General features: G+C 40.5%; 3 protein-coding genes across 5 annotated transcripts in view; 2 read left to right on the top strand and 1 right to left on the bottom strand.

Moving 5' to 3' along the window:
• The window catches only part of xkr7a (XK related 7a), a 6,753-nt gene extending 2,712 nt beyond the window's left edge, over positions 1 to 4,041 (top strand). Inside the window, exons 2-3 of the mRNA XM_023415545.2 lie at positions 281 to 480; positions 736 to 4,041. Of these exons, the coding sequence (XP_023271313.2) occupies positions 281 to 480; positions 736 to 1,691 (1,156 nt within the window). The 3' untranslated portion in view covers positions 1,692 to 4,041. The remainder of the gene's footprint in view (positions 1 to 280; positions 481 to 735) is intronic.
• Positions 4,042 to 5,510: 1,469 nt separating this feature from the next.
• Positions 5,511 to 16,406, top strand: cables2a (Cdk5 and Abl enzyme substrate 2a). Of its 2 annotated transcripts, XM_023415642.2 has the most exons (9): positions 5,513 to 6,095; positions 6,627 to 6,719; positions 8,996 to 9,073; positions 9,220 to 9,319; positions 10,406 to 10,574; positions 10,667 to 10,764; positions 12,085 to 12,191; positions 12,680 to 12,884; positions 14,661 to 16,406. In XM_023415642.2, the coding sequence occupies exons 1-9, from the start codon at positions 5,542 to 5,544 to the stop codon at positions 14,799 to 14,801; spliced, it is 1,545 nt and encodes a 514-aa protein (XP_023271410.1). In that variant the 5' UTR covers positions 5,513 to 5,541; the 3' UTR covers positions 14,802 to 16,406. The 2 variants fall into 2 exon arrangements, with proteins under 2 accessions (XP_023271411.1, XP_023271410.1); XM_023415643.2 differs by lacking the exon at positions 8,996 to 9,073 and having other exon boundaries at positions 5,511 to 6,095.
• A 121-nt stretch (positions 16,407 to 16,527) lies between these two features.
• LOC111661938 (proteasomal ubiquitin receptor ADRM1-like) lies at positions 16,528 to 23,588 on the bottom strand. Of its 2 annotated transcripts, none has more exons than XM_023415644.2 (10): positions 23,512 to 23,588; positions 22,301 to 22,528; positions 22,091 to 22,207; positions 21,640 to 21,763; positions 21,444 to 21,530; positions 21,223 to 21,319; positions 19,470 to 19,711; positions 18,103 to 18,260; positions 17,688 to 17,790; positions 16,528 to 16,893 (listed from the first exon to the last, which is right to left on the bottom strand). In XM_023415644.2, the coding sequence occupies exons 2-10, from the start codon at positions 22,508 to 22,510 to the stop codon at positions 16,790 to 16,792; spliced, it is 1,242 nt and encodes a 413-aa protein (XP_023271412.1). In that variant the 5' UTR covers positions 22,511 to 22,528; positions 23,512 to 23,588; the 3' UTR covers positions 16,528 to 16,789. The 2 variants fall into 2 exon arrangements, with proteins under 2 accessions (XP_023271412.1, XP_023271413.1); XM_023415645.2 differs by having other exon boundaries at positions 22,301 to 22,525; positions 23,512 to 23,578.
• Positions 23,589 to 24,115: the final 527 nt, after the last annotated feature.

Raw genomic sequence — 24,115 nt, 5'->3', positions numbered from 1 at the left:
CCCAACTGCCTGTACTAAAATTAAAACCACAGAGCTGCTTAGTTCAGTTTCAGTCTAATCTAAATCCCAGAGGAGCAAGCAACCAGCTTTTTGGCAAGAACTACTGACAGCTCCCAGAGTTTGGAATAATGAGTTATGACTTCTGAGAGTCTGTGTTTGATGTTGAAAAGTTTTTGAAGCACGGTATTAAAACCTAAAATTTAGCTCAATCTCCCTTCCTTCAACAAAAATGTAATGTACTGATGAATGTGTCTGGACTGTGTCTGCCTCTGATACACAGGTATGTCCACGCCTTGTATTTGGGTGTGCAGAGCCGCTGGCACAGGGACCCCGAGCGCCGTCACTACTACTGGCGTATGATGTTTGAGAGCGCTGATATAAGCATGTTGCGTCTGCTGGAGTCCTTCTTGAAGAGCGCCCCTCAGCTGGTGCTGCAGCTCAGCATCATGATCCAGGCCAGTCAGGTGCTGCCCCTCCAGGGTGAGTGCCCCAAAATGACCAATCACCACAGCCATCATCACCCTGTCAGAAATAAATCGAGACATCAGTCAGTCATTTGTCTGCAGCCCACGCTGCGCATGAGTCACTTGTGCTCGCCTCAATCAGGCCCCACAGAGCAGGGGAATGTATATTTTTGCTGTGCTAAACGACAAGTTACCCCTGAGCCATTTTAATCCTGTCTAACTTCTCTTTCTCCATCTCTCTCTTCCTGCCTCCCCTTTACTGTCTCCTCAGGTCTTTCAGCTTCTGCCTCACTGATATCCCTCGCGTGGATGGTCTCCTCCTATCAGAAAGTCCTGAGGGACTCCCGAGACGATAAGCTACCTATGACCTACAAGGCCGTCATAGTTCAGATTCTGTGGCACCTGTTCACCATCGGGGCCCGCACTCTGGCTTTTGCTCTGTTCGCCTCCGTGTTCCAGCTTTACTTTGGCATCTTCATCGTGGCCCACTGGTGCATCATGACGTTTTGGATCATTCAAGGTGAAACAGACTTCTGCATGTCCAAATGGGAGGAGATCATCTATAACATGATGGTGGGCATTGTGTATGTTTTCTGCTGGTTCAGTGTGAGAGAGGGGCGCACTCGCTGCAGAATGCTCATCTATAGTCTGACTGTATTCGTTGAGAATGTGGCACTCACCACTGCCTGGTACCTGTACCGCGGCCCTCGTAGCTCAGACTTCTACGCCGTCATCATGGTGTGTGTGGTGGCCAGCAGCTATGCTCTGGGCACCTTCTTCATGTTTGTGTATTACTGTCTGCTGCACCCTGACGGCCCAGTCTCAGGGTGGGGTTATATCGTGGAGAAGGAGGTGCCTCTGGAGTCGCTGGCCTCACCAGCTTCCAGCCTCCCCCCTGACCTGGTGAGCAGCCCCCCCAGGACCCTTCAGAGAACTAAAGGGTCAGACAGAGAGCAAGGGCCTGGGGTAGATGGAGACGTGTTTCAGGTACGACCACCTCGGGGAGCGCAGGCCCTAGTGCCACACCTCACACCCAGGACAGAGGGGCCCGTCATCCGAATAGACCTGCCCAGGAAGAAGTACCCCGCCTGGGACGCTCACTTCATTGACCGCCGGCTGCGTAAAACCATCCTGGTGCTTGAAAGCGCCGCCCCGGTCACACCCAGGATTCAGTACCGCTGTCTGGGCACACCCAAAGAAGTGATGGAGTATGAGACCACCGTATGATGTGCTGAAGGCGCTGTGACTCAGCTCGCTGCCATGTGGACATCCTGCCTTAGAATAAAATGGCAGGTGGACTCTCACTGAGCAGTCTGTTTCAGCTCCACGCCCACTTGATTGCTCTCTGTACTGTCAGGAAGTGGAGACAAACGGGCAAAGAAAGGGACAGAGTGTGATGTCTTTATTTTATACAAAGGCACAAACCTGTGATGTTGTCTAATGATGGTGCATATTTAAGTTTCTGTATCATTTCTCAGGTCAGGATGTGGTACAGGAAGAGGTCGAGGTTAGCGGCAAAGATCGCTGCCCAGTGAACTTAGAGAGGAGCACAGGCAGGCAGAGAAGTGGAGTGGTGTGATTATCAATCAGAGGCAGAAAGTCCTCCTCAGTGAAGGTGCTTCAGCACATCCTCTAAAGGCGGTCGACAACAGAGGCAAGCCTTCAACATGCATGACTACTTATGGCAGCTAGAACCGAAACATCGCCGAACAAGATGTGGAGGGGAGGCATTAAAGATGCTAAACTCGCACTGTCATTTTAAACACAGTCTACAATAAATGCTGCACAGGTTCTGATCATCATAATCATGATTTTCCATAGCTATTCACTCATGTTGAAGGAGTCTCTGCAAATGCTGCTTCAAACCTGAAGGGCAGTTCAAAAGCAACATTTGAGTTGAATGTAAAAACAGTTGAAAATGTGATTATTTGTGACAAGGCTTCAAGCATTTTCATGCTGTTAGTGGGATTTACAACATTCCTGTGGTACTCTATTTGTTTTTTGAGGTAAGCTAGAACAAAAAAAAAAGAGATTTGTGTGTGTTTACAAGCAATCTGTTGTTTTTGGGACATGCCATCACTATTATTGTAACCAGATGCACCTTCCTCCAGAATGTGTATGTACTGAACAATTGCAACATTATGATTTCCATTACATTTGCAGGATGTGTTTTACAGATAGGATTCTCAACAGCTGTATTTTCGTACTGCACCCATCTTACAGAACAAAGGCAACAGGACAGGCATTCATTTCCATGTAAATTAAACTGTACAATGATGGGGAAGTTACAGAGGGACAGCGCTGTCTGTAATTGTACTGTATCCATACTTTGTTGTCTGAAAAATGTAAAAATAGAATTAGCTGCAGACTCCAGATTCCTAACAGAATAGCTTTGATATTATTGATGGTACAGGCATGTGGTACTTTTGGTAACACTTTATTCTACTGGTCCGTTATTTCCTTATATTTTCCTCAAAACTTTCCTAGAGAGAAATATGTCATTTGGTATGATCTTTTAAAATTATTTTCATATTATTATTATTTTATATTATATTATTTATATATTAGCAATTTATTCAAAATCAATGCTCGATTTAAATCCAAGAAAAAGTGGAAAAGTGTATTCATCATTCACAGAAACTTAATTCTGCATAAATGTTTAATTGCATAAATGCCCGTAGTCAAATTGCACATTTTTTCATGTTCAGTGAAACAGTGAGTCAATTCATTCAGCAGACGATTGACTATTTTGATTAATGATTAATTGTTTCAATAATTTTTCAAAAATTCCAAATACCAGAGCTCAGTGAAATTTGAAATAGAGTAAATGATTAATCAAAAATCAATAATGAAAAAAATCCTCAGTTGCAGCCCTAATTGGAACTGATCATTCAGTAGTTTAGTAATTTAACATTGTCTGTATTGCCCTATTATTAATGCTAGTTAAAGTTCTTTCCATGGAACTTTATGGAAAATAATTAGGAATTTATGGACCCCTGAAATAAAGCTATACCGTGCTTTCTTTTATCAGGGTTGTTTTTCTATAGAATAGTCAAAAGAGGAAAATTTCTGAACTGTGCGTGTGTCTGTGAGTGTTTGCGTGTCTGTGTGTATGTGTGTGTGAGCTCACATACCAGCATGTGTATGGCTGTATGTGGGAGGGAAAGAGTCCTGCCATGTGCATTTAAGTTAATTTGAAATTGTTTCACTGAGAAATGACAGTTTTGTTGTAAACACTGTCCATTCATCTTCTTTTTCTCCAGATGACAATGAGAGAAAGAAATAGCCCACAGAGCACCTTTACCACCCCTGTCGCAGAAACAAAGCCAAAGAGGCTTCGATTATGGTGCTAACTGTCTGAGTCCATCACATAACAACCACACAGTGAACCATAAAATGAGCTTGTTGTGGCAGGAGGTGGTCGGGGCTGTACCTCAAACAAAGCTAGAATCAAAAAGCCTTAAACTGGTCATGCCAGACTGTTGCTGTTCAGAGCAAGAAAAAAAAGTTAACAAGAAGGTGAAGACAATTTCATTATGTTGGTGTTGCTACAATAAAGAGCAATGTGTTTACCTGACTTTTACTGTTTGTTCCTTTTTACACAGAGAAACATGACACGACACTGAACTTGTCACCAGTAACTACTGTATCCACAAAGGTGAGTGGCCTCTAAACAAAGGAACCCGCTCTCTAATTCAAAATGCAATCTTTGACATGCTCTTATCATTGTAATTCATCTTAACTGGAAGAAAGGACCAGGGTCCCCATCAGTCTACTGCATTGATCACTCCCACTCAGGAGAAGAAGACACTTTCACACTTCAGGTTCCGTCTCAGAGAAACAGGCTCCCTCAAGTTTTATATTTACAAGTCAATGGGGTGTGAAACTAAAATGAAAATGTGAAAACTGCCCTGTTAACTCCTATCGCAGTAGTAAAATGAGAGAATAGGCTGCCGAGCAGTTTGCTGGAGCTTGTCTTTGATCACACAGTTTCACACTGATTTGTTCACAAATGCTAAATAGACCCCTGGTGCCATTTTCTCAAAAGTGAAACACTCTGATGTGAGATTATTTTCGGATAGCACAGAGTTGGAGGTTGGTTGGTGATTCAGTTAAATTGTTTTATTGTTTATTATCAGTGATAATTAGTAGAGACCACTCACAGGAAGAGAAATTGTAATAATAGATAAACAACATCTATTATGCTGACAAAAACACAAGTACAATTCTCATACAATGCATTATTGTTAATATTACCTTTGTGTAGCTCACAATGTTCAATTGCTCATGCAAGTCATTTTTGATTCCACTTTATAAGACACACTTTATAAAGGATTTATAAATAGTAACAAATGGCTTTGATGAGTTTTTAATCCATTCATCAGAAACACCTTTCAAATGGACTGTTAGACTACTAGCAGGTTAATCGGGCATCTGGACCAAAATCCATTTATTAACAACTTATCATCATCTACACAGAAGACTTGGTGGATTAAACAACCCTTTATTAATGATTTGGTAATATTCATAAATAACAAAATTAATGGCTTATTAGAAAGTGAGAAACACATTGGCTGTATGTATGTATATATATATATATATATATATATATATACATACATACATACATATTAACCACTTCCAACATTATAGATAATTAGTCATTGTTTTAGGTCTTTATCATACCCATGCCAAAATTGAGAACCAACTTACTCGGACCAATTTACTCTAGTCCAACCCTGCATAAAGGATTAATGTATTTCATTACAAAAGACAACCTAAAAAATCATGTTTGATTTACAGAATTAAGGTGAATCATTGAAGTTAGTGATTTTAAATGTTTCCTTTGTTTCCAGCACATCGCCCACTATTTCCATCCACCCAATCAAATACGAGCACCAATGATATATTTGCATAAAATGTGTCTTATCCAATCGCCTATGAGTATTTACAAGACAAGCGTATTACAATCTGCACAATTACCGTCACAACCAATCAGTACACAGACGGGGCGGGGCTAACGCGCGGTACCGGTCACTCGTTGCCTTCACTTTCAACAGCCACATTTCAAACTAGAATGGCGACCGCTGTCTGCGGTCTGCAATCCACCGGCAGTAACAGTAAACCAGCCAAGGTACACCGAGAGCACCGGAGGAAAGCAAAGGACTCCAGAAGGAGGCAAGCGGCTCTGTTATTCCTCAACAATATCTCACTAGACGGACGGCCCCAGTGTCAGTTTAACGATGGAAATACCGACCAAAAAGCCACCGAGGAGCCCCGACTCGGGGACAGAGACGGCGGCGCAACGGTCATACCCACGCCGGCGGAAAGCCAAGGACCCGTCGCCCCGGTGACAGAAACCCCCTCGGCCGGTAGTGGCTCGTCCTCCAGTTTTCCAGGAGTGGTTAGTCCTACTCGACCTTCTTTGGTAATGTCTTCGGGACCTGCCTTGGCAAGTGCTGTCGGGGCTAATGATGTATTTTTGGAGGGTGGCAGTGCGGCCGAGACGCTAACCCCGGACACCCCTCTGTCTCCTGTGCCCACGGGCCACCAGCCCTGCTCCCGTGTCAGGTCAACGCCCGCCGCGCTGAGCCCGGTCCCGACCGGTAATTCTCAGGATTCACGGCAGAGGTGAGCATAGTGGTTGGTGTATCACCATGGGCCTTTACTGACTTCCGCATAAAATGAAACCATCGGTTATCATGAGAGAAATGCACTTTCATTCTCGTATAGTGATATCTATCTATATATTTTAAGTATAATATTATGTATGTCTATTAACAATTTAATGTAGATTTACAATGGGATTGTTTGTGGTGAGCACTGCTCCTTTGTGTCCTGTATTATTAGTGTCTTAGATATAAATCAGTCACTTGCCTGCTTTAAAATAAGGCACCTCTTTAATCAGTCGACAGATTCATGGTGTGAGTTACTGTTTGGAGAAAACACCCAACACATTTTGTCCCTCTGGTATAAGGAGGGTTGGATTTGACCCTCTACTTTGGCCTTACTTTGGTACTCCAAACCTGTGATGAAAAGAGATTTACATTATTGAAAGTCCTGATTTTAGAACAAGCCATAACATGTGAAAGTCCTTTGTCTGGTTGATGTTGTTCCAGTGTTAATTGAGAGGCCTCTGTGTCATTCTTACTCTTTACTCAGGTTGAGAAATGTCTCTGGTTCTCCTGGACCCAAGGTGCAAAAGAAAGTCCACTTCATCAAGAGTATGCGGCAGTATGATACCAGAGGATGCAGGTGAGTGTCCAACATATATTTACATGTAGAAAATACATTTACACACAGAATGCAGTAGAGGAATACATGAATAACTCTGACTTACTATACCAATTTTCCTGTCAGAGAAACTCAAAAAAACAATGGCTGCTTTATTATGGACTCTGAAATAGGCCCTCTCTAGCTGTGTCATACTCCTCCCGCTAGTATTGTAATAAGCTGCTTAACAGAGACTTGGCAGAGACTTAGGTTGGCCTGCAGACGAATATCAGCGGTACAGCTGCTGAGTGGCGATTGCTACAGTGAAATTAATCACCCTTGGAAGCTTAGCAAAAGCCATATGAGGTGCAGTGTGGAAATGTAACACCCTATTGCACCAACAGTGAGGTAACCCCAATGCAAGACTGGACTGAAATATCACACTGCGGGCTGTTTGTTAAGCTTCTTGAAACAGTGTTAGAAAACAAGAGTGTTTTAATGTATCTGTTGGGATTCTGTTTTCTGGAAAATGATTACTGTGTGTAGTTACTGACAAAAAAACATGTCATAGGTTTTTCTTTTTCCACTAGTTTGTTTTGACTCCCCAGTTTTCATTTCTCCTCCACATTTCACCATCTAAGACAACTCCATATTCATACCCACCTACATGCTAATGTGTCTTGTGTTTTCTGCTGGTGTGTGCAAGACAATGACGTAGAAAGCCTAAACAGCCCCACAGGTGTGGCTTTCTGTTTCTGTTTGAGGCAGTCACACATTGCATGTTTTGAAGCAAAGCTAATAGAGTTATATAACTAAGATAATTAACACCTGTAGATTATGTGTTGAGATATTGTCCCCTGTAAGAGATATGATATCTCTCCTTCAAGGTCTGACCTGGGTGTTTACTGCTGGGTGTCCACAGCAGAGGCTGCTGACTGTATGTTATTGATTGATGTTTTATGTGGAGCTGAAGCCTCCGGTGTTTGTGCAGTTTGCTTTGGTCCCCAAAAGCGATGTTGTATTCACTGGTTGTGTGGCAGTTAAGCAGACTGTGAGCGCTCACTTTTCCCCACATTTCTAGTGAAAGTGTTCTGCGTTTGGTGGCTGCCTGCCCCTGGTTTTATGTAGTCTAGCCCAAGTTTGTGCCTCTCATGTTTACAATTACATTCAAGTCACAGAGATAAGTATCTGATTTGTCTAAAGATTTCTAAAAATAAATATATAATCTGTGATCTCTGTTCTGAATGCATTTGCAGAAGCCTCAAAGACTCTTAAAACCAACTGGATGAAAAACATGTTTTATCTGCTGGAGAACTTCAAAGATCACTCAATTAATCTTTGACTCAGAAAACTATTTTGATAATCAATTTATTATTTTAAATGATTTATCAAGCAAAAATGACCAAATGTTTGATGGTTCCAGTGTCATTATAGTTATAGTATAGTATATGTTTGAGTTTTAAGCAAAGCAATTGCAAAGTTCGGTTTAATTTTACTCAACAAACAACAAATCCATTAATCGAGAAATTAATCAGCAGATTAATTGATAATGAAAACGTACGTATTGATGTTTCTTTCCAATAGTTTATATTTCCATACAAAATTACGCGTTGATATTTTGCTTGTGTTTTACAAAAAGAGCAGAACAGTAGTCTTTTGTGACTACCTTGAATAGGAGATGCAGTCACATCTTTAGAAATTTTATCGTGCAGTGGACAATGTGTTTTATAATCCAGATGGTTGAAAACAATTTCCTGACATTTTCAGACCAAATAGTTTGTATAAAAATAGAGAAAATAATCATCAGATTAATAGATGATGAAAATAATTGTTAATTACATTCCTTTAGATGAGCACCTGATTTTTGTAAAAGTAAATATCCAATAGAACCTAAAGATATTACAGCTAATTATCATAGAAGACTTTATATAGATTATCAGAAAACCAGAAAATATTAACATGCGGACTCATAAAATTATTGTGATGATTAAATGATTATCAAGGTAGTTGCCAATTAATTGTCTATCTAACAACTAATTGTCCAACTCCAAGGTAATACATGAGCGGCACTAACTTGAGCTCGTGCAGCTCTCTGATTCCTCTCCTCCTGCTTTAAACTTTAGATTGTTGGTGATAGCTGTTTAGCTTTGGTAGTGACCAAAATAGAAGTGGCTCTGTGACTGATTTCGCTGTCACTGCAGCTCCAGCACTGATGAATGTCGTGTGTACAGTAGCTGTTGAGCAGCAGTGACTGCCGTTGTTGCTTGTAGACTGACACACCATCTGTTTTGTCTGCCTGTACTTGCTGTGTCCTGCAGGATCATGCTGATTTGTGCCAAGCGGTCGCTATATGCTGCTTTCTCAGTGCTGCCCTATGGAGAGAGTGCACACCTCAGGTACAAAGCACCAGTCCAAGCAGAGAGCACCCACCCCTCGCTTTTATGTTTCCATCACCCTCCTTAGTGATCCATATCATTTTCAGGAAAGGTCAGTGTGAGCAGCATGTGGTGAAAATGACATAAATGTGACTCTTTCTGAACAGTGATCCTAAGCTGGAGGCTCAGAGACAAAGGCTCTCCTCTGTGGTGGCTGTGGACCTGCTCCCCTCCCTGGAAGGCGTGGAGCTGGGCGCCTATGGCAAGGTAAATGTCTATCAAATATACACTCGTCGAGGACTTTAATAGGAGCAACACACTAATACTGGGTAGGGCTCTCAAAACAGCCTCACTTCTTTGTAGCATGGATATTGGAAGCTCTCCTTTGAGTCTGTTCCTTGTTGATGTGATTGCATCATATAATTTCTGCAGCTTTGCCAGCTGTGAATCTCCCGTTCTACCACATCCCAAAGCTGTTCTGTTGGATTTAGATCTGGTGACTAAATGTGCTGGGCATAAAGTGATGCACATTGTCAGCAACAAAACTCAGATAGGCGGTGGCATTTAACCATGATTGACTGGTATTAAGGGGCCCAAAATGTGCCAAGAAAACATTTGCCTCACCATTATACCACCACCAGGCTTGACCACGGACACAAGGCCGGTTGGGTCCATTGATTCATGGTGTTGATGCCAAATTCTGTTCCCACCATCTGCTGCCTCAGCAGAAATCCAGATTCATTAAACCAGGCTATATTTATTCAGTCTTTAACTGTCCAGTTCTGTTGAGCCTGTGTCCACTGCAGCCTCAGATTTCTGTTCACGGTTGACAGGAAGAGCCAGACGTGGTCTTCTGCCGTTGTAGCTCATCCACCTCAAGGTTCAACGTGTTGTAAATGTGTTAATCTCAGTTACAGTTGCCTTTCTGTCGGCTCCAATCAGTGTAGCCACTCTCTTCTGACCTCTCTCATCAACAAGGTGTTTAGATCCACATGCTCACTGGATGTTTTTTGTTTTTGCCTCGATTCTGAGTAAAAACTGTAGAGATTGTTTTGTGTGAAAATCCCATGAGATCAGCAGTTTCAGAAATACTCCAACCAGCCCGTCTGGCACCAACAATCATGTCACGATCAAAGTCACTGATCACATTCTGATGTTTGATGTTAACAATATACTGCTGCCACATGATTGGCTGATTGGATATATGCATAAATAAGCAGGTGTATAGATGTTCCTAATAAAGTGCTCAGTGGGTGTGCACTGCTGTGATGAGAAATAGAAAAATTCCCTGTCGTTACTCAGACGAATCTGCTTGATGTGAAGGTCTTTGACAGTCTTGTTTTCCTTCCTCAGACAGTGTCATACGCTCAGTTCCTTTATCCGACCAATGCCTTGGTGAGGCAGAAGAATGGCGGCGTGCCCGAGAACTGCACAGCTCAGACCCCTCAGTCACGTTTCCGTGGCAACGGGCAGAGGAACATCACCCTGGCTCGTCTGAACAACAGCGTGGCACAGGACCCATGTATGTCTCAAATTGACTCTTACAGACACACTTCACTCTTCAACTGACCTCATATGTTGTAACACACACTGTTTATTTTTTGTGTTTTTCAGGTATAGAGGAGGTGGCAGAGTATGACCCCAACCTGCTCAGTGACCCTCAGTGGCCCTGTGGGAGACACAAGAGGGTTCTTATATTTGCGTCATATGTGGTGAGAATTCATTTTCATTCAGTGCGTTTACAGCCACGCAAGTCACCAGGTTACAGTCAATCATCTACAGTAAACTAATTTCTTAACCTTATAAAATACACTGTCTCACCTGCGGCACGCTTTGGCCTTGATGGTGCTACTGTAGGGGTGTTTTGGTCTGTACCAGGCTCAACCTGCAAACAACCTTGTCAAATCATACATTGTTTGAAAGCTTTAAGTCTCAAACCATTTTGTGTTCCTCATATCACTGCAACTGCTATTTACCTAGGAATGGTTTGAACTAATGGCTATGGCTATCATTTCAAACACTTTGTGTTTAACACGGTGATCACTGCTGGCTACTGTAGCTAGGAAGCTCATTGTCTCATGATGGACAAGTGAAGAGTTTAGCAAAAACCTAAATTGATTTAACTTGATTTTTAATTGATTAATCCATCCATCCATCTCCAGGTCACATTCATTTAGTTAATTATATTATATTATTGTTGTATACTGCTTAAAAGTACAGAAAAAATATTTATTAAGAAATTATTCTAGGCAATATCATCCATACTGACTTTTCATCATACTTTCATTCTGATAGTGAGTCAAGAATTAAATTGCATTCTATGAGGTGTTAAAAAGTCTGAAATGTGCATGTGAAACCTGCAGAAACCCTGAACGAACACAAAGAAGCCACTGAACATTTGACTGTTTGTTAAATTCAGAGACGTTTGTGCTGTTAAGGAAAGCGCCACTCTGTCTGTGCTCTCACTAATCCAACAGACACACAAAACAAAAACAAATAGAAGTCACAACCGACACAGTGTCTCCTTTTACTTACAGTTAAAATAAGAGAGCCATGTTTCCAAAATAAGGTTGTGGGTAGGGGAGTAATTATGTATACATGGATTTACAATTACGAGGTTACTACAGTGCATTCAGATGAGTTCTCTGTTTACCTGTGTAACCTGGTTTCTCTGTCAAGTGAATGTTCACATTCTAATTGTCTCACATGGGCTGTTCTTTGTTTCAGAAATCAGGAACAGGGTCGTTTAATTTCGCTTGTAAATTGTTCTGATGTTAACCTGGAAAATGAAGCAGTTCTCCACTACTGAAGCTACCTCCTGTTTGAGAGAAAAATACATCCATTATGTCCCATTCACATGATTTTATTGCTGCTCAGTAGATCACATCACAAGATTGTAACCTCTAGCATGAGTGTGTGTGAAATGAGTTTTATCAAGACGATTTAGAAGCAACACTGTGAAGCTTTATTGGTCTATAATTCATGCTGACACTTCTGTACTGACGTGCTGGTTCGTTTTTCCATCTCTGCAGACAACTGTTATTGAGTATGTGAAACCATCTGACCTGAAGAAGGATATGAATGAGACTTTCAAGGAGAAGTTTCCTCACATTAAGCTGACACTGAGCAAGATAAGAAGGTACAGATATATTAGCTTCTGTTTTGACTATCAAACTTTTGTCTAAGAGCCTTTGAAGGTTGAACCTTGTTGTGCCTCCTCCTGTTTCCTTGTGATATCCTATGGTCTTCATGACTTGCTTTTACTTGACAAGCATACATCTCTACTGTGCTATTATGTGTAGTTTTGAACCATGCCTTGTTGACTTAATATTTGTTGTGTGCTTCTTTCTTTTGTTCTTTCTTTCTCTATAGCCATATATGTTGTCTTTACTCTGTAAAGAGTATTGTGTATTACTATGTTTTTTATGATATGACCTGCCAAGGGACTGCAGATGTAAATGAGCTTGAAGCTATGAAATGGTTCAGCACATCAAATGGTGACATTTATATTGAAAGCTGCACATCGTCCCTTTTTAATTAAAAAAAAAAAAATCAGGTTCAAACAAGTCACACAATGTGCTCTTTCTTAGAAAACTGATCAGTAACTGTCCCCCTCTTCTCCAATAGCCTGAAGAGGGAGATGCGGGCTGTGAGCGAGGAGTGCGGTCTACAGCCGGTCACAATAGCAATGGCCTTTGTTTACTTTGAGAAGCTGGTGCTGCAGGGTCGCCTCAACAAGCAGAACAGGAAGCTGGTGGCAGCAGCGTGCGTGCTGCTGGCTGCAAAGATTAGCAGTGATCTGAGGAAGCCAGAAGTCAAGCAGCTCATTGATGTGAGTAAAGTTTCCACACCGAGTAGAAACCTCAAACAAAGCAAGATGCCTTCTTCTGTCAGAAGATGTCAGAGATGTGTAGACAAAGAAGAAAAACCTGTAACGCATGTCGTATCTAGCTCAGTGTTATTTACCCAGCATTATCTTTTCAACCCCCCACATTATTCAGGATTAGAAACAGGTTCCTCACAATGTTAAGCGTGTAAATATTGTGTGGATGAAAGTTAAATTATTTAAGATGGTTAATGTTGAAATTAGAAGTCTTGAGAACAGCACTCCTGAAAATTTAACCACACATTTAAATTTTAACAATATTTCCATTAAACACCGATTATATGAGCAATGTATATGGAGAGCTCGGAGCTTGTTGACCAACCAAACATTAACTGGGGAAAAAGTAGCTCAGCTGCAGCACATTAAACATCAGGATTGTTGTGGTCTTTACTCTTCAATATCACCCTCAATACTCTGTTTGCGCATGGCTTGTAGCTATAGATCAGGTTTATCTACCCTTTCCCTCATTTTCCTGCTTGAGCTCAACCTGTCAGCTGCTGTCAATCAAACACAAACACTGATAAGTAGCTGTAGCCAGTGGTGAGGTAAAGGAGCATTTCTTATATTTCCTCTAAGACTGTTTTTCATTTTAAAAGTAAAAAACTATTACCAATACACTGAAAAAAAAACATGTCAACATTATTTTTGATTGTAAAAAGAGATGACTTCAGTCAGAAGTCGGTCAATAATTGACCTTTTTCCATTGTGCCATGAGCAACTGCGGTGTGATTTCATGCTTCTCATGTTGTGAGTAGTTTTCCACACAACAGCAGGACACATTACAGTTGAGTTGGTTACCTTTCTGAAGGGTTGGAGGTGCTGTGGCCTGTAACCTTTGCTGTGAAAGGTTCACAATAAAAGTCACCCCACATTTCACCAATTGAATGCTTTTAATGTGGTCTAGCAGCTGTTGGAAATGTTTAGTTAGAATTAGCAGTAACTTAGTGCAGCTCTGACATGACTGTGGGAGTGAACAGTTAACACTGAGGCTGATGGATTAGATACATGCATCATTTCCTGTTAGTTGTGTGTGAAAGCAGTTTGATTCCCACTTTAAATGATCGACCCCAACACTAACATTGTTAAATACTATACAGAGAGGTAATTATAGAATATGAATACATTCATTAGCTATTGCTGAAAAATGTTCATCATGAATAGAATCAAAAACTGAAAATATTAAGGATTATAACTTTAATCTGAGCTGATTTACCTCATTCAGTCCATTTATAACAAATGGTTATGTAGTTAAATTTGATAGAAAAAGCCCCCGAAGAATCCGAGCAGTGATGAGACTTAATCCAGCTTAAAAGACACACACGTAAAATTAAATCTTAGCTTATCCACAACACAAAATACCAGGAGGGGATGAACTGGATTATAATACCCATGTTGTATACCTGCATTATTATGATTGGATGTTTCTAGCCACACAGCTGTAAATGAGTCAGTCATCGTAAAGCATATTGCAAACAGCTAATGTCGATCAGCTAATAGAAGAGTGACATCAGTGCTCATGATTAGTATTGATAAACCTTTCTGTTAGAATGGACACTGCATGAGCATCAGAGACAGAGAAGCACCAGGAAATATAACCCACTTCAACAATTTTGATATTTCAATGTGTACGATCATCTGCATTTTAACATTTTAGACTCTAACCAAATCATAACATTTTCCTTTAAACCGCCCTCCTCTTTTTCTCCCCCCGTGGATGAGCAGAAGCTGGAGGAGCGTTTCCGTATAAACAGACGGGAGTTGATTCCTCTGGAGTTTCCTGTGCTGGTTGCCTTGGAGATGGGACTTTACCTCCCTGAGAGCAAGGTCATGCCACACTACCGCAGACTGGTGCAGCAGGGTTAGACTGGATGTGGTGATGTCTGACACTCCGCTGGTTTCAATAATAACACCAGCAAGTGTGTGTGTGGCAAAGCAAATTGGAACTGTGTGTGCGTGTGCGTGGGTTGGATTGACCAGTTTATAAGCTTTCGTGTTTAAAACAATTAATTCTGGTACTATTTATTTCTCGTCAGTTGTGGCTTGAGTCACTCCCTGTATATGAAGAACAACTTGTTTACACTTGTTGGCAAATGTTTTAGACTTGATGGCATGTGTGTCTATCTGAATGTCTTTTTAAACGTTTGTACGTGTGACGTTCTGATGTTGATCCAGTCATGAGCTCTATGTTAGAGATGTTCAATGAGCACGTTTATTGTGCTTTTATTTTGGTTCTTCGTGACCCAGTTTTTGGTAAATCCGAGTATTCTTCACCTCTGTTTAATTGAATTGTATGCTGTGATGTTTGTGTTTGTGGAAAACTCTTCACTTGCACCTTTCTCATTACTATACTGCCTGTATAGTTTTTATTACAAATGACAATGCACCACACTGTTGATTTTGTAAATGCCTTTTAAACCCACTGTGACATTGAAGCATTTTAGCCATTGGACAGAAACATGAAACTGTAGATTATGGGTGTAAAACATGGTTTTAGTTAAGTCTGTTTTTAGAGAAGAAGTGGCCTTTCATTTTTTTGTACTGTACAACGCCACATTCATGTATTTCTCTTGTTCTCTAGTAGAAAGAAAATATTCATGTGGCAGCACTGTGTTCAGACTTTGTTGTTGGTTGACAAACTGTGCTAATATACAGTGTCTGTGGTGTCACATGCAAGGAAACAGGATCATGGAGACATTATTTATAGTAAGTGTTTTTTTTTTTTGTTTCATGTCATTAACCAGGGACATGTTTTGTTAAAAGCACTGGAATTTATCCCTCAGTAGTCTGGCTAGTTGTTGTATTTTTCAGTTCTCAGGAATTTTGCTTTCTCGTATCTTTGAATAGCTCATAAAATCTAATCCAAAGAAACAAAATCGTTTTTGTTACCGTAGCTATCATCGCTGAAATCACCTGCACTCCATTGTAATCCAGTGGAGGGTAACTGATTTGTAGTGCTTTGAAAACAACAGGAAATCCGACTGTTGTAACTCTGAAGTATATGAATAGATGTGTGAGTTGCTTGTACTAATACTAGTTTGTGTTTATCTGACTGAAGTATGTATTGTGAAGTAACTCTTCAGATTTCTGTGCCATTAGGTGGACAAGTAATGCAGGAGGAAGAATTGCCTGAAACTACAGTGGCAGTGAAATGGTTAACCATCTTATCATAAGTGATATTTAACGTTAACATTTCTTTGTCTTGCTGCCGTAGAGATCCTTAAATGTTGAGGTTGCTCTCGTCTGGGAAAGATAATCAGAAACACTTTCTGGACAGTCTTTATAGTCGTAGACATGATGGTGATTCAGTTTTGTGTCTGCAGTGGTAAAAAATGTGTCACAATAAACGTCCAAAAAGAGCGGTGTAACTGCAGAATATGGATCTGTATGGTTGATGTCAAATTGTTAAATATTCATTGTTTTCATACTGTAAAATGAATGTTTTTGAAATATATTTTCAGACACTGAAAAGAGTTGTTTGTTTTCTAAAATCAATAATTTATAGTTCAGCAGTTTTCATCTCTTCAGGCTGTTAAAGGTACTAAATGAAGTGGAGTGTAGAGCTGGCTAGAAAATAAACCCAACAGATGAGTGTGTTTCTCATCACTTTACTGTTCCCTTGTGTCAGGACAGGATGGGCTATGAGCTGACATGCAGGAAGAATACATGTTCATTCAGGTAAATCAGTATATATTAAATCAACACACTGTTGCAGGATGAACACAGCACTATCAGCTGAGAGGGAGTCTTAGTCACAGTTTCTACTATATTAACCACAATCCTTATCCTTAATGTGTAATAGTAACAAAACAGCAGAAGCAGCAAAATACATTAAATAATAATGTCAGGACTTTTTAGTCCAAACTCATGTCTTCATCGTCGTCTTTCTTGTCTTTTGAGTCGCCGTCCTGGTCAGACTTTGTCTCCGTCTCCATGGCTTTAGCAAAAGCCTCCACATCTGCAAAGACAAAAACGTCTAGAAATCAGGGCCACAAATAATTGGCCTCAGTATCATTTATTCTCCCAATTAATTATCAGTTGATGAGGCTGATATTTTATATTTTTCTTATTGTCAACAAATCCCATGAAAAGACCAAAACTAAAAATGAACTCATCTACTAACAAGTATTTAAAATGGTGAAATTAGTTGCCTTTTGGAGTAACGTTTGCTAAAAACTGCAGTGCCCAGCTGTTTTAAGAAATTACTCTTTTAAAAACCTGAAACTAGATATTTATTTGCTATTTTTTTAAAGAAGGGTGTCTTCAGTTTGAACCTGTGAGGTTAGGGCTGAGAGCCACAGACTGGGGCTGATACATTGTTGATTTTGGCCTTTTCGTGAGATTCTCTGACAATAAGAAAAATATGGAATGACACCAGACTCATCTTTAAAAAGTATATAAAATACTGTTTCAGTATAATACAGTAAGGGATCCCTGCATTCACAGGTAGAAAAACCTTTCGGATCCTGTACTTAAGTAAAAGCAGTAAAACCACAATGTCAAAATACTCCACTATAGGTAAAAGTCTTGCATTCAAAATCTTACTTAAGTAAAAGTTGAAAAAGTAACTACATCTGTCAAATGTACTGACTTAAAAATTATATCTCCCTTTGAGCTTTGGTAAAGTTTTCGTTTTGTCGGCTTTCTCAGTATATTACAATGTCGTGTATAAATTCAAAGAAACAGGATGAATTCTCTGGCAGCGAAACAAACAGTTACAGTGTCTCTGCTTGATGTGGGTGAAACACTGACCTCCTTTGTTAGCGGCATCGACAGCCTCTGCAGGCAAGCCGAACTGGTTCATTAGAGGCCCCAACTGCCCGGATGCCAGGGCGCTGCTGAACATGCTCATAGCCTGAGAGAAACAATAAATACAGACAGTAAGGGCCAAATACCACAACAACATGCTAAATACCAACAAAAGACGGCCTCACAGTGACCAGAATTCTGCTCAGAGGAAAATACAGTATTTCACAGTTCACATGCTGCTTTCATGCCCAAGGACAGTAAAATGTTTAATGTCAAACTTTGCACCAGGCTGGAAATAAGCCCATAGCCAAGAGGTGTTTGTGTTTATTATATGTACAGAGTGAAACTGCCACACAAGAAATAAATCACATTCAGTTACGGACTGGTTGGAAACTACAGAGGAGGGCAAACATTTTACCTGCTGAAACTGAGGCGAGCTGAGCGTGTTGTGGAGCTCCTCTGAGCTCTGAGGCAGGGACTCTCCGGAGGGCAGATAGGGCATCAGCCTCTGCTGCACCTCAGGGTTGGCCAGGATGGGTGCCATGACCTCAGGTGTCAGGACGCTGGCGAGGTCCACTACAGGCAACAAACACCACCAAATGAAAATATGAATGAAAATATATCCCCCACAGTTATAAAAGCACTACTTTCTATTTCTGTTTCAGGCTTTGCAGCTTGATTTTCATGAAGACCTGTATAATCACAACATTTTTCAAGACAGAGCTTGAAACAATGACATAGTTTTAGGAATTCACACACACATTGTAATAAGCCAACTGCTCTTAACATCCAGCTGTTTTTGAACCTAATTCGCCTACATTTGCATATGTAGATGAAAACACTTAGAAGCATTTATGAGAAATCTTCTAGTTGTAGCTCTCTCTAGTTTTTTTTTGTCTTCGTCTGAAAAGAAAAGCCATATTTGATAACCATAACTAAGATATACTTTGATATGACAAACGAGTTAGCAAACAGTTGTAATATTAGTATTCATTTTGCTCTACATCAATTATCTGAGAAAAAAAATAGTATCTGGCTCTTAAGCTGCTAAATTTTTCTTCACCAGCAAGTCACTAAAATTTTGTCTGTCTGCTGTTCAGTCCTTGGCAGGAGGTGCAAAGTGCGTTTATCAGCCTACTGCAGCTTAAAGCGACAGTTCGAGAGCTTTAACAGTGAATCAACACAATAAAGTTGAGGCCGTTAAACTACAACATTGAGCTGAAAGCTTCTGTAAAGATCCACGGAGCTGCAGAGTCAGGTGATAATTCTCTGTGGGTTCCTCCCCTTTCATATACAAGTAGTCATGCGATCCATTGTTAATATAAAAAGATAGATTATAGCAACTTCTTTCATAACACCTCAACTAATTTTGCACATTCTTCATTTCTTTCCACTTCCTACTCATTCTACTCCCTCAGCACTCTCTAGTTTTGTATGTGAATCTATAGGCAGGGTGATTAATAGTGTGAATGAAACAGGAAAGATGCAGTGGAGCCTCATGTCGTCACAGTAAAATTAACTCAAAACAGCGACAGATTGCAGTGTTTACAGGGGGTTACTGCTTCTGCAACAAGCTGAATTTATTATGTTAAAATTGCACATTATTACAGAAACTGTTGTGTCTACAGTTTTAATTATTTGCTGCATAATTAGTTGAATTTACACTAATTAGGGCTAATTATGCATTTGCCTTTGGTGGTTATTGAAGTTTTTGTCTTATCTCAGCTCTGAGCAGAATAGTTTTCGGTCTGCCTGAGGACACATTCTCTATGGTCGCTGTCTCACCTCCCTGGCCGCTCGCAGGCACATTCATGGTGGCCAGGATGCTCTGCAGGTCTCTCAGCTGGATGGGCTGTGTGGGGTTGGCTGCCCCTGCTGCCAGAGAGGACACAGCAGGGGTGGAGGGGGTGGTGGCTGTGGGGGAGGCTGCTGAGGTGGCGGAGGGAGTGATAGGGGTGGTGGGTACCTGGGAGGAGCTGAGCCGACTGGCAGTGGAGGTAGAGGTGGGGGTGACGGCTGTGGACGGACTGAGAGGAGAGAGCAAAAAAACACACATTGTCTATCACTGGACTGTTACTGAATCAAACTTCCAGCATTAGTACAGATTTAAATCATCAGCCTGTGATTTCTATTGTTGCTTTGTGATGAACCAAAGCTACTTCTGCTTCAGTGGTTTCCTTCATTTGCAGGAATGCATTTCAACAACCCCAGGGAAGGAACAGTGAATTTCATATATGTAGTATGAGCGCGTAGAGAACAACAGTGATAAACCAGAGAACACGTTTTTCCAGTTGTCTCTTGTGAACACTTTATATGCTGATCTGAAATATTGATGATTCACTGATAAGACAATGAACAGAAAATTAATAGGTAACTATTTTGATAATACTGCCCCACAAAGGTAAAATACAGTAACTACATACTTGGTTAAAAATTGAGTTCATACCTGTATCTGACATTCTGACATATGTTTTACTAAGATAAAAAAAAAATATTATGCCATAGTAACATATAATCTGTGAACTGTAAGACTTGTCATCACATTTACTGAACTCTTTTCCATAGAGATAAAACTACTCCACATCTAATGTCAGAGGACTACATCAAATGAAAGATAGCTTGTGAGATAGCCGTTGCTAAAACTAAAGCCGAGTTTACCTTTTAAATTTTCCCTTAGTTCTAATCTGTAAATGAAAAATATCAATTTCGATGAACTGACAATTTGGCTCGTCATTCCACAAGATTAAATACGGCAGCAGATAAATCAACTCGTGATGGAAAAGAGAAAACAGCTAAACTCCTGCTAACGGTGGCTAGCTTAGCAGATCTCTCATTTTTTGACTTAAGTGAATTCTCTTTGTATTATGTGACAATATCTTTCTTTGTTTAATATTGTTTGTAAAAAAAAAACAAAAAAACAATCACCTTGGGTTTTAATCAATGAGTTGAGAAAATAATCAGTAGACTAATCAATAATGGAAAATAATCTTTGTAGTCCTAAGTGTAAATGTGTGTGAAGAAACCGATATTTGCGGTTTCACAAAAAAAATTCACCCTTTCCAACAGAAAAACCTTTAGCACCAGGTCCACTTATTGGAAATTTTATAGAAAATTTTATAGAAAATTTCAGCTCTGAAATGAAGCTCTCAGCTAAAAGCTCTTGAAAATTTCCAGTAAGTGGAGTTTGTGCTCAGTATTTGTTTTGTCAAACTGCTATTTTCAAGGTTGATCCTGAAACTTCGAGCTCAAGATTTCTCCCTGTTGTACTGACACTAAAACTTAACGTTTACTGTTCGTGTTTTAGACAGCTGATACTGCTTATGCTCGCCCACCTTCTGTCTGTCATAGCTGCCCCTCAAAGATTTCTTGGCAGCATCTCATCTTCTGTGTTTGGCTCTTTACCAGCTATGATGAGAAAAATATGCCTCCAAAAAAAAATTTAAAAAAGGCTCAAAAATATGGAGGTACATAGCCAATAGCTGTGTTTGAACAGAAACGTATTTATTTTTGATATTAAACTGGAATATACGTAAGATACCTGGTTGAGGAGTTGCTGGCCGCAGGAACACTGCTGCTGCTGCTGCTGCTGCCCAGGAGGTTGGCCAGGCCTGGACCGGCCAGCGCCCCAAGACCACCTGATAATCAGAGAACATGAAACAGGATCTAACGAGATATTTTTCACTTCAGAGCAAATGCATCGGATCATGTTTTCACGCTGTCGCCTCTGCAGCTTCAGGACTCATTTAATAAGCTACGTACCGATCCCGCCCAGTCCAGTTGGACCAATGAGCTGCATGAGCTGGTTGTGGCTCATGTTTCCCAGAAGGCTTTGCAGACCGCCCTCCCCTTTACATGAAAACAGAAGACAACATGTGACACACAGCATGAGTGAAACTGTGCTTTCTGATGTTTTTCTATGCCAAATTTCTGGTTCTTGCCCATGAGCGTGTGTTACCTCCCAGGGCAGACAGATCATGTCCTCCACTGCTGCCACTACCAAGAGCACCTGGCATGGGCGGGTTGTTCAAATACTCGTTCACTTTGCGGCAGTACTCCTCATCCTTGTCCGTCTTGGGCTCCTGAGATTAGAAAAACAGAAAACTGAGCGAGGTGAAAAGAAAAATGAAATGATCAAAACCAACAATGTGTCTCTCAGTACTTCTTCTCCACCCTGTCTATGGAACTCAAAAGGCCCATTTATTGCTACTCAAGATGTAAATCTTTAAAAACTGGTCACAAATATATAGTTTTATGTTTAGAAATGCAAGAGAGAAATTCCTTCAACAACTGGGAACTTTAGTTCTGGCAAATGTTACTCAAAAAGGAGTAAATGGTGACTTTGTTGTGGACTATTTTCATCGGCGGATTAATACACATTTGGTGCTCCAGACCATCCAGCTGCATACCTGCATCCAGAAGAAGAGTCTTTTGGAGCCAGCTTTGAACTTCAGCACATAAACTCGTCCAGAGGTGCACTGGTTTACCCGTTTGAACTCACAGTCATCAGGGAAGATAATCAGGTCCTAGATTAAGAAAATGAAAATGGTTAATATTAAAAAAAAAAAAAAAAAAGTCAAACACAGACCGGCCAGTTTTACATGCAGAGAGTCACCTACATCATCCACGTTCCCGGTCGTCCGATCCTTCCAGCAGAAGTGGATGAGGGAGTCGTCGGTCTGCTGGATGTAGACCTGACCTTTGCGTTTGTCAGGGGTCACCGTGCTGCCCTTCATGGTCATTTTACCGGCCCGAAACTCAACCAGATACTTGCTGGAGGAGCCGCGAGACCCAGACACCATGCTGGGGAACAAAGCTCCAGAGGCCATGATGAAGAGGACACACTGCTGCAGGGACAGAGAGGAAGAGGAAGCCCTGTCTGTTATTTTACTGACCTAAATATGACAATGCAAACACAACATGTTGCTAAACCTAACATTAGCAAATAAAAACATTTGGACCAAACAATATTTGAGATATAAGCAGATAAATAAAATTAGTACAATATGTAAAAATTATGTTGATTTAGGCTCAAATTTTACTTGCATCTCAGGTGTGAGTTGTACTCCAACTGAACAGATGTTTCAGTCTGAATAAATAATCCAATGAATCATAATTCATGTCATGCTTCATGTTTTGATACAAATTCGGCCTGTTTTTCCTCTCACTAAAGCCTGTCCTGATAGAAGCCCTGTCTCTATGTACTGTGTATGGTGGATCCCAAAATACATGTAACACTGCCCGTTGACATCACAGTCTTAAATATAATGCTACTGCAGCCCATGATATTTACACTTATGCTGTAGAGAGGACAATAGTCTGAGTGAAACACGGGTTATTTGTAAGATCATGGGGGAGAAATGAGAGCAGCTCTGGTCCCAGAAACGAGACTATTTTTCTTGCTGTGTCACTCCCCTCAATTACGAATATATCGAGTACTGATTCATGTAAATCACATATGACAACTCTTTTATGCAAATTCACTCTAGACATTTTTCAAGCTTATTCAATGTATACCTATTATTTTGTTGAGTCTTTCACAGATAAGACTCCTGAAATGAAAACATGATCCAGAAGCCGATTTTAATATGGAAAATATAACTGAAACAAGGCTCATCCCAGTGCTCCCATAATAAAACGGCTACTGGAGCGGACTACAGCCATAGACGCACCACAGATGACTCTGCATCCTGCAGCCAGCAGCCTGTTTTCAACTCAGTATGGTCACGACTGAGCCTCAAATTCACATTTCATGTACACGGACAAAATTCTCACCTGGTTTATATGTTACAAATTCAAAACAATTAAAAAATAAGATGTTTATACTTACATTTCTCTCTGAATTAGCGTTCAACCGCAGGACGGTCTAACAAACAGCAGATGCTCGTGATTGGCTGACTGGCGCCGTTGCTTAACTGTGATTGGTCGAACTGTGTGTCAGTGACGTGGGCTTTAAATCCCTGCGCATGTTCGGTAGAGATGACACAACACCGCCTGCTTGTACTGAACGTGCATGTTCATTGTTTTTAGTTTTTATACAGATACGGATCAGAAATATTTCCAAGACTTTTTGAAACAATCTGATGAAATTGTAAAGAGCGAATAAATCAAATCTACTCGAAAACAAAAAACAAAAAACAAAAAACAGGTGCTTTGTATCAAAAATGAAGCATGAATGGATGATGAGACATGTTAAGTCTTTCTTATTGGAACATGACACCTAGACTGAAGGAGACACAAAAAGGGGCTGCATTGGTCCCTTTGCAACATCTTGTAGTTGTTTTGCCTCTCATTTCAGTCGTCTTCTCTCATTTTGTATCTGTTAAGACAGTTTTTTCCTCTTTGTGGTAATTTCATGTCTGTATTAACTGTTTTTTCCTCTGTGTAGTTGTGTGCCTCTTTTCAGCTGTTTTGTGTCTTGATGGCAGTTTTGT

Source organism: Seriola lalandi, unplaced genomic scaffold, assembly GCF_002814215.2.
Source record: "Seriola lalandi dorsalis isolate HSWRI2012SDOR001 ecotype SW California unplaced genomic scaffold, Sedor1 jcf7180002054554, whole genome shotgun sequence".
NCBI classification, from domain to species: Eukaryota; Metazoa; Chordata; class Actinopteri; order Carangiformes; family Carangidae; genus Seriola; species Seriola lalandi.
This window is presented reverse-complemented; position numbering and strand designations above follow the sequence as displayed.

What these genes read in the sequence shown, in the direction of transcription:
- LOC111661938 (XM_023415644.2), bottom strand. Translation starts at nt 22,510, where the DNA reads ATGGCCTCTGGAGCTTTGTTCCCCAGCATGGTGTCTGGGTCTCGCGGC. An exon ending in GACTCTTCTTCTGGATGCAG is followed by an intron (nt 21,764 to 22,090) that starts GTATGCAGCTGG and finishes TTCTAATCTCAG; the next exon opens with GAGCCCAAGACGGACAAGGA. An exon ending in GCCTGCGAGCGGCCAGGGAG is followed by an intron (nt 18,261 to 19,469) that starts GTGAGACAGCGA and finishes TGTTGCCTGTAG; the next exon opens with TGGACCTCGCCAGCGTCCTG.
- cables2a (XM_023415642.2), top strand. Translation starts at nt 5,542, where the DNA reads ATGGCGACCGCTGTCTGCGGTCTGCAATCCACCGGCAGTAACAGTAAA. An exon ending in GGAGAGAGTGCACACCTCAG is followed by an intron (nt 9,074 to 9,219) that starts GTACAAAGCACC and finishes CTTTCTGAACAG; the next exon opens with TGATCCTAAGCTGGAGGCTC. An exon ending in AGCTGGGCGCCTATGGCAAG is followed by an intron (nt 9,320 to 10,405) that starts GTAAATGTCTAT and finishes TTCCTTCCTCAG; the next exon opens with ACAGTGTCATACGCTCAGTT.